The following is a 14,821-nucleotide window of genomic DNA, read 5'->3' as shown; positions in this document are numbered from 1 at the left end:
CAAATGAATATCACAAGCCATCTTTCAACATAATGACAGTGAATAATGCTTTACTTTAAATCTTATAAAGGGACCCAAAGGTTTCATAAACGCAGTCCATGTCATTTCTGCGTCATATTCCAAGTCTTCTAAAGGGTTACAATACGTTTTGGATTGAATTTTCAATTTTATGTGAACTATTCCTTTCATTATTCCAGAATATGTTTCTCTCACCTGAATCCTCTATGACAGTCTGATTGTCTTTAGTCCAAACAACAGTAGGGGTTGGTGTACCCCAAACCTCACACACTAGTGTGGTAGAGTCACTTACATTCACTCTCTTGTCAGTCAGATTGGTCACAATTCTTGACACCTCAAGAGCTACGAAAAGAAATACGCTGAGATATGATGTACATTCATACTGACACAACACATCCTGTTCACTGTACTATGTTCAACTGTGTTCAAGTACACAAGTGACACTGACCTTGGAGTCTGAGGTTGTGAAGTAAGCAGGTTCTCTCACTGGTGCCCATGTTCTCCACTTGGCAAGCGTACAGGCCTTGATCCATCAAGGTGGCGTTTGGTATGGGCAGGTCAAGTGTTGCATTGGTGCCCTGCAGGCCTGATATGGTGACATTAGGCTGGTGGAAAGGTGACAGAGTAAGGGTATCGCAGGGCACGGCCACTGGAAGGGCATCAGGATTGGTTGCGTTTATTACCCGATACCAACGCAAGTTACAGTACAGCAGCCGATCGGCTACACAGCGTATTAACACATCTTCTCCCTCAATAGGGCTGCTAGAGGGGAGAACACTTAGGTTGATGAAATCTGTGAGGAAGAAACACAGGCTGTCAACGCTGAAAGTTCTGACTGGCAATAAGTGATTGATCACTTTACAGTGGCTCCAATAGGTTAAGTGGATATTTTCCAGCTGGGATGCACAGTCCTGAGCTCTATTTACAGCTGATATTAAAGGTGCACTCGGTAAGCTTTTCCTCATTCAAAATGTTTTACTCCAAATTAAATAAATTGAGATTTTAAAAAAATATGTATAAAATCATGAGCACTCTCATGAGATGAAGATTAGTAACCTTATAAAACTGTTTTATTCTACGTTGGGAGGGTCCCCTCATGGGGGCAGCCATGTTGTGATCATAGGATGCTATTCAACACAATCACATATGGATTAAATTTATCATGGCTGACTGTGAATATTGAATTTCAACAATGGCATTGAGAAGTGGAAACTATTTAATTTGAATGATGCTGCATCCATGCCCCTAGGTGTCAGTGTAAATCAAAGACAACATAAACTAAATTTACAGAGTGCACCTTTAACGTAGATGTGATGAGGAGGAGGGTGGCCGCATCCAAACTGCCTTTATCCCTCTCCTCGGCTGATTAGCCTCGAATGGGGGCCGGGAGCCATCCTCCTCATCATAGTAGATTAAAAAGACACTCTTGTTGGCTGCATTGAGGTAGAGCAGCAGGTGTAGGCCTATTGAAAGGAAGGTGTTTTTATTTATTTTTTTAAGTGAAGGAAGCACTCACGAGTTACTCTGAATACTATGACTCTTTCATCTGTTCCCATCTTATTGGTGGCAATGCATCTGTAGAGAGCATGGTCAACTGCTTTCTGGATCTTCAGTGTGCTAATAGTCTATGGGAGAACACACATTGACACGTCAAAACTGCATCTAAAGGCAGTGGATAATTTATTGTTGTTACAACAGTGTGAAATTGCTTTACAGGTTATGTATGAACCCTAAGCTAATCATTCTGGTCAAGTAAGGGTAAGTGAGGATGTTCACCTTGAGAGATCGCTCAATAGTCGATATGGGGCTGCTGATGGGATTCTTTCCTGTGTTGTTTGATATCTCCCTCCATTTATCACACTTCACCACATTCTGGTGTGACTTTGGTCTGTAATATGAATGTTAAAGAAAAGATAGTATTACCACTGTAATAATGATAATAATTATTATCTTAACTACAATAATTATAGATCCATAAAATTCGAACCAATGCATGTACAAACAGAGTGTAAAGTCACGACTCACAACCATACAATATGCCACAGTTCGATTCTGATAAGTTCACAGACAGCAGGAAAAAAAAAATACTAGATGTAAATAATAAAACAACTAATTGTAAATAATTAGGATATAGGTCAGGGCCAGATCTCATGCTCCTCCAAGCGCAAATTAAGCAAAGAATCGAACTGTATCATCATGGCGCTAACCCAAACTCGAATGAAACGCGTTTGAACGAAAGTCGCACACCCCCATCGACTGAAGACACACTCAAACACTCCACCCCCTCCTCCCCCTCCACCCACACAAGAAAAAAATACTAAAACACACTAGAATAAACATCTAGCTATAGATATTCAAAGCGGGAACAGAAAACACAATGTAACCGAATCAAAAACAACTATCCACTATAGAAGTAAAGCACGAATACATCTATTATTGCAACTGTCAAAATCATAACATAATTCATTTAATTACAGATGGTTTTATTTCTAGCACTGTTACACAACATATTTATGAGCAATGGGAATTATCAGAAATGTCAACAAGCAGACATCAGGGTCAGACATGGGTTAGACATCAGTGCCTCACTTAGGTCAACCATGGGAGAAGAGACAAGAAAGAGAGGAAAAGGGGGGAAAAGATTAAAAAAGACAAGCACAAAAATAGGACACATAAAAAATGAAGTGAAAGATGAAGAAAAGGGTGACCATGGTAAAGCCTTGTTAGAAAGGTGCAGTGATAGACATTGTGTTATTTTTCTTGTTTAATCAAGGACAGAGGATTTGAATGCGTCTGCTTTTAGAACAACAGGAAGTTGTGATGAGGGCTACGGAAGAGGTGAGGGTGCAGTCTGTAGATAAGGTTCGCGTGATGGCTGACCCTGAACACTCATGACATGATCACAACATCCTTGGACGAGCTATTCTGTGAATGCAGTTTGCCAATCAAAGTCAGAAGTCAACCAAAGCTCACAGGTGCTCATTTCTTAGCATAATGGGACAAACCAAATTAGCAATCACGGGTGGCCTAATCACAACAGTTCTTTCAGGATGACTGCCCAATTAGAGCACCTAATGAATTGCACTGTAGGATACATTGGCAAACCAGGGAAAAATGTTTTTTCAACCCTTGAAAGTCAACTATATTATGAATGTAGATTTTATCGAAAGGTTTAAAGGACAAAGGCATATTTTATTTAAGTCATGTCAGGGCATGTCATATTTCTATCAGGGCAGTTTGTCATGTGTTTCTTAAATGTCAGAAAATAAACCTACTCTGAGAAACTGAAGGTGTGACAACTAGCCCCGGTCTACCCTAACCAAAGCAAGCAGCAAATCAGGACCCCCAAACATTCTCTGTCTCTGCATATTTTGTCAACAAAAACAATGACTAAAGATATTGTCAGCAACCCCCCGCCCCAGAACAAATAGAAAAGGGCTACTCATATGGTCCCAATCTTGGTCTACTGTGGAAATTGATGAATAACAAATGACAAAGCAGCATAATATAACATATGACTTCCATGTAGACATACTGAATGTAAAGTGTACTGCTTTTTTATCGAAACATAAGCATAACCATCATTCTTGCAGACTGCTTATTAAAACAAACAAGTTAATATGGCATAAAGGTAGTATGAATTTGACAAATGATTTTCAGAGCTAATTGCAGAATAGTTTGGTTACTACTGCTTCTTAATAGTCAGCTATTTGTGGGGCCATGGGGAATCCTGTTGTTGCTGTGATCTGAAGTGCTTCAGAACGTACACTGTGTCAAATACAGTACATTCATTGTACCAACCAGAGATGTTAAGTATTTAGGTATTTTTTCAAATAATAAATTGCTATTACACAGAAACTGAGCATCTTGAGTTCAGGATCTGAGTTGCAGAAATCGTGAGCCGCTGATGGTTTCTTTCAAATGATCTCTCATTGCAGTTATTGGGACTGAGGTAGGCTAAAGTACTACTGTATCTACTACCAGGTCACAAGAAGCATCAAAACTTAACATCACATGTGCATTGTTTGTATTACTCCAGTGTAATGTGACTGTATTAGGCTGGGTACAAGCCAAAAAAGAACACAGCAACATCAAATCATGTGTGTTATAACTTACTGAAATCTGATTGGACAGTCCTCTCTGGGCATCCACTGCCATTGTATTTTGACAGGGCTGGATCCTCCACTTGCAGTGCATCTCAATATAGGGCTACTGCCATACATATGAACATCTCGATCCGAAGGTACTTCCTTCTCAAATATCCTAGGATGATCTGTGTAAATGAACACGCACACACAAACACAATCAGAGGAGAGGAGAGGAGAGGAGAGGAGAGGAGAGGAGAGGAGAGGAGAGGAGAGGAGAGGCGAGGAGAGGAGAAAACTAGAAAGTGAAAATACCATTAACCAACAGTTGAAAAGTTCTTCTCTGCTCCTCCTTGAACTTATTCGTCATTATAATGGTGTAATTCCCAGAATCCTTCTCTGTTACACCATATATGGTGAGAGATCCTCTGGCAGGCTTCATCCTGTACTCATCTTTCCAGGATATTGGCTGATCATTTTTATACCTGCGTGGACAAAAGTAAAAGCAAGGTTCATGCTCAAGCTTCAAGTTCAGTCAGTCAGTTGAACAGAAAGTCCTACTCCATTCTTTAAAGGGACAATACATTAAAAAAAAAATCTGACAGATAGCTGGAAAAAGCTATCCTAAAAAAAAGTCCTAATAACTAACAAACAATGCAATGCACATTACTGGTTATTGATAAACATCTTAACAGAGAGATAATAGAGAATTTCAATTAAAGAATGAAGAAAGCCCTTATAAAGTGTTTATAAAGCTTTTATAAATGCTTCATATATGAGGCGATGTAGTGTCTGTAGTCTATACAGACTAAGCATCCCGAAGGCACCGAAAATACTTCACCTCTTATGCAAATTCACACACTATTTTGGCTAACCACTTACCACTTGAAAGAGGGCTCTGGATAGGCATAGTATTTAACAAGGATTTTTGCCTCTTCCTGGCCAGCAGTTACCTCCACAGTCTGCAACAACTGATCATTCAGTGCTATAAATGGCTTCTCTGAAATATCAAAAAAGTTAGTGCATACTATTAGTACAATGCAACAAAAAGTTGTTTTTTTTTGCACAAAAAAATATTATACACAGTTTAAATATCATATATTTGTAAAACATGATCATTGTCCACCCTCATTCTGAACCTCTGTAAGAAAAACTTTTTGTAAGAAAATATTTTTATTTATATATATATATATATATATATATATATATATATATATATATATATATATATATATATATATAAAATAAAAATATTCAGATAATTAAAATGCTTTACATTCTTGTAGCAGTAGAGTTCATCATTGTTAATAATATACAAAAAGCGGCTTTAGAATACAATGTATTGTTTACTACCATATTATTGATCATAACTCAATCATTGTAATACAGTTCACAGCAATCCATTTCACAAGTGAATTTGTCAATCAGTTCGAGATTTATTATGAGGGCTTGTTTAAGAGCCCGTCAATCTACACCTGCGTCAGACATGCTTGTGTAGCGTCTCGGGTGCGTTGCATCATAAACATAAAATGTTTAGGTCACTGTGTCAAGTTAAATATAGTTTAATACTCAATCTTTAAACACACCTTGAGATCCCTTAGTTCGCATTTGCGCTCCTTCATGTGTTTTGAACGCAAGAACATAATGCATGTCAGTGTTGTGGGTTGTTTTCTTCACTGTATAAACTGTGCATTGCTCATACAGCTGAAATTTCACTTACTGCCCTCTGGAGTAAACAGGTGGTATTACAAGCTCGCATTTCTCGGGAATCTTCCTTATTATGGTGCGATTAATTGCGTAAATCTTTTTAACGTGTTATTTTTTGTCAAATTAATCGCACTGAATTAACGCGAGAAATCAACAGCCCTACTTAAAAGATGGTCATTTGGCACCATCTACAGGTGCAAATAATTTAAAATAAATGTTGCGGGTCCTTTAAAATATATAATGCTCTATGCTCCTTATTTGTTGAAGTTGAGGTTATTCCTAAAGACTGTGAAATTAGGGTCGTACCATAGACAATGAGGGAGGCACGGGCGGCCTTCTGCATCTGACCACTGGAGGCTGTGCATATATACTCCCCTGTGTCATTTATGGACACATTCTCTACAATGAGGGTATTGGACAGTTCTAAAGAGTTCCACAGCTTCTTCTTGTAGGATTTGGTGTCATAGCGTGACCGTTGTGTTGAGCTGTTCACACTTCTCTGTAAGGGGAGAGAGTTGCATAATGATTTTTATGGAATTGCAATTCAACAAAATTAATGTGACAGTTTTTTAATAAAAAGGAAAGTATACATAGACATATTTGGTCGGCACCTTTCTGATAAATTATATTTGATGAAATGCAACTACACGGTAAAACAATTTTTTTCGGGTAACCTAAAAATGTGCTTCACGTGGAGACATCTATACTAGTTGGTTTTAATCATGTCAAAAAATATTATTTAATTTGACTAAATGAACCTATAAACATCAGGTGACACACACAAAATTCAAGTAGAAATAGGTCCTTAAGGTAATAAATATAGTTTATTTGTGCATTGTCCAGGTTGGGTGGGGTAGGAGGATTGTTTGTTTGTTTGTTTTGAATTTGTCATTGTTTGTTCAATTTAAGTCTTAAACTTTTGTCATAAAATATGTAAAAAAATGTATTCTGTTGAAAGCCAATATACATACAAAAACACCTAAAATGAATTGAATTGATTATTATTTAATTAAATTGAATTGAAGTTATGCTTAAACTAGCTTAAGGACAGTGGCGAATTCTGAGGGCCAGCAAAGCCTTCTCTGCTGGCCTAACATGCCAAATACATAAATATTTTTCATCCTTTAATTCTCAATCACCTTTTTGCCAATGTATTTTTAAATCGCTTTCCACTCTTAATTAATCTACAAACAAATAGAGAAAAATTAAATGTTTATCCAGTCAGAATTTATTCCTTGATGCTTACAAGTGAAGCCTGTCAACTGTTTCACAAATCGCATGCCCGAAGCAGTGTGTGAGACTGAGCTCCACACCGTCAGGCCTTCAGAAATTACACAGAATCCCTCAACAATGCAAATGAATGAGCAACTTAAGTCAGTTTGTCAGATTCATCAGCCAATCAAATAGATTTATTTGTTCTTGTGGGTGTGGTCTTTAGGATATGTCCCAGTCGAGGCCTTCTAGCTGGCCTTGAGTGACGCAATCACGCTTTAAGTGATGTACGTAATTTGAAAGTGAAGCGCGCAAGATCACCATCACTGCCGCTATCACTATTGAGAAAGAGGATTTATGGATTTATGGATTTAAAATATGAGATGTTCTGCTTGACAGTGCGATTGCTTCATTTATTAAACAGGAAAGGAGGACTGATTTGCTCTTCAAGTAAGTTGGTAAGTGCTTTTTGCATTGTTGAATGCATCTTGAAGCCACAATTACAACTTCTGCAGAAATTCTCAACTCTGATTTTGCCGAGAAGCAGGGGCATGATGTCATACAAATATGTCAACACTCAGGAAGATATACAAAGTACATGTTAACATTCACTTTATTAAGTAATATCGGTAAATGAGTTTGTTTCCACATTACATGATATTAAAGCTTGTTTAACAAACGCCTGCAGAAACAGGTGTATAAAACATTATAATCTCTTTTGATAATCGTACACCTGAAGCACAAATGCTAACACTGCAGGACTGTTTATCAGTTGGGTTTCTAGGAGACATGTCTAATGAGAGTCAAACCCCTGCTTAGCTAACAGAAACGTTGCAGTTCCGAATATCGTTGAATGGAATGCATTTATGGTTGGAGATATCAAGTAGGAATATCCCACATCCAACTTGAATGGAACGCAGACCTCCTTGGTAGATTCATATGAAAAATTATGATTTTTGAATGTCTGTTCGGGAGACGTTCATTTCATAAAACAGTCATGCAGCAGTTAAAATTCACACAAGAATCACACAAGAGATTGGCTGATGATGAATTTTAAGTTCCTGACCTTCTCATGAGGGAAGGTCCACTGAAAGTCGATTCCCACATTGAGTTCCGTGTGAGCTGTGCAGTTGAGCACTAGCCTCTCCCCCACCGTCAGCCTCTCATGAGCTGGACTAAGGGTGAGTTCATAGATCTTGTATCCTGCGGAAGAGGGAAGGGGTGTAAGCGACGTGCCGGGTGGAGCATTGTTCTCTTGAGACCAGGGCAGCAGATCTCACACCAGAGTATTCAATAGTCTCAACAAATAATTTGTGAAACATGCAATCTCATCTCTTCTAAAATAGAAAGCTTTTATCAGTTTCTAACATGTTCATAAATCTGAAATAAACAAGAAACATGTTCACATCAAATTACTTGTTTATGGAACTTCATACATAATTAACCTGCCCAGATTAAAATTGCATAGTATAGAACAATATATAAAAAAAACATAGTTTACAAGTATACAGTATACAAGTGTTGATTCATGCACAATTCAGGGTTCTCAAATCTGGCTTACCAACAACAGCCACAATGTAAGGTGAGGACTGATAAGTCTCGTTTAGAATAATGGTTTCACAGTAGACCACACCAGCATAACTGACTACATGACTAGGGAGGATGAAGCCCCTCTTGCTATCCCAGATGACCTCTTTGCCATCAGTGGCTAGTTCTTTTACTGGATACTTCTGTTAAAGTCAAACATCATAAACACACAATTATGATTCACTGAAAAAATTTTTACCTAAAAAAATGTGTTCATGTGGTAACTAAATAAAATCTAAATCAGCTTGTTTTTTTTAAGGTCAAAAATATTATTCAACATCACTGAATCAACCTTATTACATTAGGTTATACACACAAATATGCAAATATAATAATAATAATAATAATAATAATTTTAAGGATTAGATCAGAAATAGCTCCTAAATGCTCCTTAATAATCTTTGCTGATACACAGAACTCGTTCAAAGATATGTATACTACTTATCATACTGTACGTATAGCGTATCATACTGTTTTGAACAATGGCTTTTGCACAAGACAGTAAGACAATTTGTTATCTAAGCTGGTAAAAGTTTGTTTCATTATCTATATGGTTGACCTAAAAATAAAGTGAATGGAACATTATGTTTGGAAAATTTGAAAATGCATTTGTCATGTTTAAAGTTTTGTGGCTTTTGCTCCATGTAACGTTAGTATTTGTCAAAGTTGATAAAATTAACTTGTAGTAAATATACTGTATGCATTTTAAAAATACAGTATTTCTCTTCTTGGAAATCAAACCAAAACTATTGATGACTCATCTTGCACTCACACATTTTTTCCAAATATAATGATCTCTACAATGAGAATGTCCATCCTTATACCACCTACTTCTGACCAACAATAGCAAGCAACAAATCATGCTCACGGCTGTGACATAAACTGTAGCTTATTAGATATTTAAAAAAGGGGACAAGCCCTTTTACATGTCCCACAACCAACTTTATGTTTCAAAAGAAAGTACATAGACACTATAAAGAGAACTCATCAAGCCAGTGTGCTATCAACAGTATGGTTTATGGTATTATGTATACTTAGACCATATTTTTAGATAATGTACTGTATCATGTCTGTGTGTATATATTTGTGCTTACAGAAGCGTATGTACTGTATATCTGCATTTGTAGTGAAAGGAGAGAGTGAATTGATTCTTATCTAGGATCTAGGATAGATTAATATATGTGTGCATATACTCACTGTGTAAAGTGTAACGTTTAGGTCCGCCACAGATACTAGACAGGGAATGACCACCTGTTCTCCCTCCCGGATGAACACCACATCATAATCTTGAGCCATTCGGACAAATGGTGTGCGGTAATCTGCAATGGGCATGTTTTGCTTAGATTGAACTAATTCTCATAGGTATGGAGTGGAGAGCAAGTTCACACAACAACACTTACATTAACCGACTCTCAAAACAACCCAGCAATTTCCTATACTTTGTCTGTCTAGGCAGGGGAGGAGTCTATAGCTTATGTGAAATATTGTATTTGTAAGTAAAACGTGGAGGCTGAAAATAAAGGGGTCAATAAAAATGTTGAGGTTATTCTGAATGATAACAAAGGAAGTATAAAATGAATGTTTTTGTAACACTCCAAACTCTCTCTTCCACTCTCTTTCAATACATGTTTTGTTTTTAAACTAATCTATCTATTAAAGATGTAAAACAAAATATTCACAATGAAAAACATACCTTGTACAAAGACATAAACCGCTTTTGAAGTCTTCCCGTCCTCTATAGGCAGGTTTTTGTAGAAGCAGCGGTACTCTCCCGTTTCATTGGCTACTGCCTTGGTGAGGGTTAAAGTGCTACAGAAAAGTCCGTCTCCACTACAGTCGGATGTGGTGAGCCGGTTTTCGGAACGGGTTCGGTTGTGAGGTGTAGACCACTCCAGGATCTGGCGACCTCTGAATAGCAGGTAGACAAGACCTTCAGCAGAGTAAACTGCAACACTTTCACTGTTTATATATATTTGGATATTTTGCTTTCTGATTTTACAATTATAAATTGAATTGACAGTGTCCCTTGCCCTCCTCGCAAATGCAAAAATCCTCAGCACAGAGAGAAAGAGAGAGAGAGAGAGAGAGAGAGAGAGAGAGAGAGAGAGAGAGAAAGTAAACTAGTCTGTTTAGTGCAACAAACCTCAATTTGAATCAAAGACAGAACTGTTACCTGCAAGTGATCTCCAGTGTATCTGAAGCATTGATTTTGAGAGTCTTTTCAGTGACGTTTAGGGTTGGAGGATCAGGTACGAACCTAAGCTCTATCGCTGAAAGAAAAATACAATAAGGTTTTGTTTAAAAAGCAGCTGGTATTCACTGAAAGGTGATGTGTATGGCTTTCTTTCTTCTGCTGAACACAAACAAAGATTTTTAAAGGAATATTTAAGTTCTGTTGGTCCATTCATTGCAAGTGAATTGTGGCCAGAATTCTGAAGCTCCAAAAAGAACATACAGGCACCATAAAAGCTATCCATATGACTCCAGTTATTTAATCCATCTCTTCTGAAGGTATAGTTGTGGGTAAGAAACAGATCAATATTTAAGTGTTTTTTACAATAAATTCTCCTCCCTGCTCAGTAGGTGGCGATATGCATGAAGAATGCGAATCGCTAAAAACAAAAGAAGAAAATTATGAAAGTGAAAGTTAAAGTGGAATTTATAGTAATAAATAGGCTTCATATTCCACACCTATCATATTGCTTCTGAAGATGTGGACTGAACCACTGGAGTAGTCTGGGCTACTCTCATGCTACCTTTATGTGCATTTTGGATCTTAAAATTTCTTGCCACAATTCACTTGCATTGTGTGGACCTACAGAGCAGAGAAATTATTTAAAAAATATTTGTTGTGTTTTGCAGAAGAAAGAAAGTCATAAACATCTGGGATTGCATGAGGTTGAGTAAATGATGAGAGAATTAAATTTTTTCGCGTGAATTACCCCTTTATAAACAGTACTCCGCTAAAATCAATTTTACTGATTGACATTAGTATACTGTATGTTATTCATATGCTCTTATCCTGGCTTCATCTCAGATGTACCATGCACTTATGTTCTGATGCATCAGAGTACAGTGTCCAGAATACCCATAAATACTTGAGAAGTTTGTGTGAGAAATACAGCTTTGCTGTTTATCATGAATTATATCAAAACCACTTAAACCCTTTCAAAAACAGGTAACCAAGAATATAGAGAATAGAGAAAGTGCACAAAACAGCCATTGTAAATTTGAATCTCTAGACAGCATATCACAATATTTCACTTTAAAACCAAACACTGAAATACTTAGCTTCCATCCTTAGAGCAATAAACCTCTGAGAAAATGGCAGTCATTTATTAGATTAACCTCAATACTAAGTAGCTTAAAAAGGTACAGTATTTTACAATGTTTTAGAGTCTCCATTATGCCTTTAACATGGTAAATATTATGCCCAGACTAACTGAATTCAGTTCTAAATGTAACTTTTTCTCTAGCTTCATTTTAAAGCAGTAATCTTTAAAGGGATAGTTCACGCAAAAATTACAATTCTATCATCGTTTACTCACCCTCATGGCATCCCATATATGCATGACCTTTTTTCTTCTGCATAAGACAAATTAAGATTTTTAGAAGAATATTTCAGCTCTGTAGGTCCATACAATGCAAGTGAATGGTGACCAGAACTCAGAAGGACCAAAAAGGACATAAAGGCAGGATTAAAATAATCAAAAGACTCCTGTGGTGAAATCCATATCTTCTGACACTATATAAATGTTCATTTTTAAAGTAAAAAAGGACTTAAATATTGATCTGTGTCTCAACAACACCTATCAAATCACTTCTAAAGACATGGATTTAACAAATTAAGTTGAATGGATTACTTTTATGCTGCCTTTATGTGATTTTTGGACTGTCTGTGTTCTGGTCACCATTCACATGCACATAACATTGAAATATCCTTCTAAAATCTTAATTTGTGTTCTGCATAAGAAAAACGTCAAACACATCTGGGATAGGATTAGGGTGAGTAAATAATAAGAATTGTTTGGTTTTTTTTAGTGTACTATCCTTTATTCTAACCCCCTGCTATCTCTTAAATCTGAGACAAATGCTTGTTCATTCTAAGAGAAGCAGTTGGAGGTGTTAAAAATACAATTTCAAACCACAACTTCTAGTGAATGGAACACAGGACTCTCGCAATAACACATATGCAGAGACTGTGAGTCAACCATTATAACAACTCTAATCAAACACTGAAAAACCCATTTGATTTGAACACTGATCTGAATATTGTTGTTGGACCCTCATTGTCTATGGTGGTTCCAGACTCTAATTGTTAACTTAAATCCCAAATTGGCCTGGTTGCTAGGGAGGGTAGGGTCACATGGGGTAAACTCCTCATGGTCACTCTAATGTGTGGTTCTCGCTCTCATGGGGTGCATGATGAGTTGTGCGTGGATGCCGCAGAGAATAACGTGAAGCCTCCACATGCGCTATGGCTCCGTGGTAATGCGCTCAACAATCCACATGATAAGATGCGCGGATTGATGGTCTCAGACACAGAGGCAACAGAGATTCATCCTCCGCCACCCGGATTGAGGCAAGTTACTACACCACAACGAGGACCTAGAGCACACTGGGAATTGGGCATTTCAAATTGGGGAGAAAATGGGAGAAAGTTTTTCTGTCAATGTTAACTTTTACAAGAGTATTCTGTGCTCAACGATCTTCATGTTGTTCCGCAGAAAGTCGGGGTCATGTTGCATACGTTATCGTTGGTTTTTGCATTCCCTACTATATTCTTGCATTGGGCAATCAGGATTGAGTATTCTTGCAGTTTGAAATATGAATAATACTGAATGTGGTCTGATTAAACTCTTTCTTCAGTTCAGGTATGGTTAAAAATGTTTGACTGGTATTTCGATAGTATTATAGTCCATTGGCAATTTTCCTATTGCAGAATTGTCACTGCTGTTTCTTCGATTTATAATATTTCCTGCTGATGCTTTCATTGTAGTTGTCCTTTCTCAAATTAACACCATATCTTTCATGATTTGTAAGAACGTTTACTATTGCGTTCTCTCTTAAACAGAAGGATCAATCGTTTCTGCTTGCCTACTGACATCTAGCAGTAAGCACAACAACATCTTAGAATCTTAGCAAAGCATGCATAATTGTGCCAGGCAGAATATTTTAAAATCAAATGGGATACACCAATCATGTATTGCAGTTTTCCAATGTTTTTCCTTGTAATAAGGGGACATTTCAACATACAAGTGAAGGTATTTGCATTGTTGGTTGCACTGCCCTAATAATGTCTAAATTATATGATTGTCTTTAACAATCTACATTGCAAGTATTTCCAACCATTCCACAGGCAGTAGTTTGCATAAACGCATTGCAAGCATTGCTATCCATTTCATGGGCAGTCTGTTTCACAGACACATCGCAAGCAATGCCACCAATTCCATTTTTTTCAAATGTACTTTTTGGGGTAGCTCCTCTACCCTGCCGTCATCACATTCCAGCAGGTCACATTCCATTCTGATGGTTCGAGTGAGAATCCTGATGCTGAATTGTAGGACAGAGCTTATGTCAAGGGAAACTTATCTATAACTAACTCATGTTATTCATACTATCAAGTTATCTGAGGGAAATAGTAAGGGATGTAAAAGCGTGGAATAAGCACAGTATAACAGTACATCAGGGCTACTAAACTTCGCAAAGGTCAGGGGTCACAAAGCTGGATTCCTGTACCCTCGAGGGCCACACTCTTAATTTTGAATCTTTATGACAGACAGACGGACAGACAGATAATAAATTCTGTAAGAGGAACATCAGAAAGCTTGGAATAATTTATCTGTGTGCTATTTTCACTTTATTGGAAAGAAGTCAACAGCGGATTACTTATATTTTCCACCGTAACAGTCCGGCTACGATTTAAGTCCAGAAACAAAGCGCAATGAATTACATCTAAAAGATTGCAGTATTGTGCTAATAGGTGTGTGTACATGTGCTGAAAGTTTATCTAATTTGAAAAATTAGACATTTGGAGAGTTTGTTCATTTCTATTCAAAGTTGGCCTTTGTGAATGTTTCACATGTTTTGAAATGGCATTATTACTGAGTATAAAAAGCAACTGTGTTTTTCCTGAACTGTCTGTGTTTAGTGAGGATGTTTTCAATTGTTTTCATGCTGTGATGCTAAATGAATAAATTCTACTTTGAAAG

The 14,821-nt window shown here is 37.2% G+C and overlaps 1 protein-coding gene across 2 annotated transcripts in view; it reads right to left on the bottom strand.

Moving 5' to 3' along the window:
* LOC127624125 (vascular endothelial growth factor receptor 2) overlaps positions 1-14,821 on the bottom strand; it is a 35,245-nt gene that overhangs the window by 16,035 nt on the left and 4,389 nt on the right. For both annotated transcript variants that reach the window (XM_052098796.1, XM_052098795.1), the window contains exons 2-14: positions 10,783-10,879; positions 10,303-10,517; positions 9,807-9,928; positions 8,584-8,752; positions 8,089-8,225; positions 6,117-6,309; positions 4,986-5,103; positions 4,419-4,588; positions 4,135-4,291; positions 1,795-1,906; positions 1,535-1,643; positions 467-811; positions 214-360 (exon numbers count right to left, since the gene is read on the bottom strand). In XM_052098796.1, coding sequence (XP_051954756.1) covers positions 214-360; positions 467-811; positions 1,535-1,643; positions 1,795-1,906; positions 4,135-4,291; positions 4,419-4,588; positions 4,986-5,103; positions 6,117-6,309; positions 8,089-8,225; positions 8,584-8,752; positions 9,807-9,928; positions 10,303-10,517; positions 10,783-10,879 — 2,091 coding nt within the window. The remainder of the gene's footprint in view (positions 1-213; positions 361-466; positions 812-1,534; positions 1,644-1,794; positions 1,907-4,134; positions 4,292-4,418; positions 4,589-4,985; positions 5,104-6,116; positions 6,310-8,088; positions 8,226-8,583; positions 8,753-9,806; positions 9,929-10,302; positions 10,518-10,782; positions 10,880-14,821) is intronic.

Source organism: Xyrauchen texanus, chromosome 30, assembly GCF_025860055.1.
Source record: "Xyrauchen texanus isolate HMW12.3.18 chromosome 30, RBS_HiC_50CHRs, whole genome shotgun sequence".
NCBI classification, from domain to species: Eukaryota; Metazoa; Chordata; class Actinopteri; order Cypriniformes; family Catostomidae; genus Xyrauchen; species Xyrauchen texanus.
The sequence above is the reverse complement of the archived record's forward strand: the minus strand, read 5'-3'. Positions and strand labels throughout refer to the sequence as shown.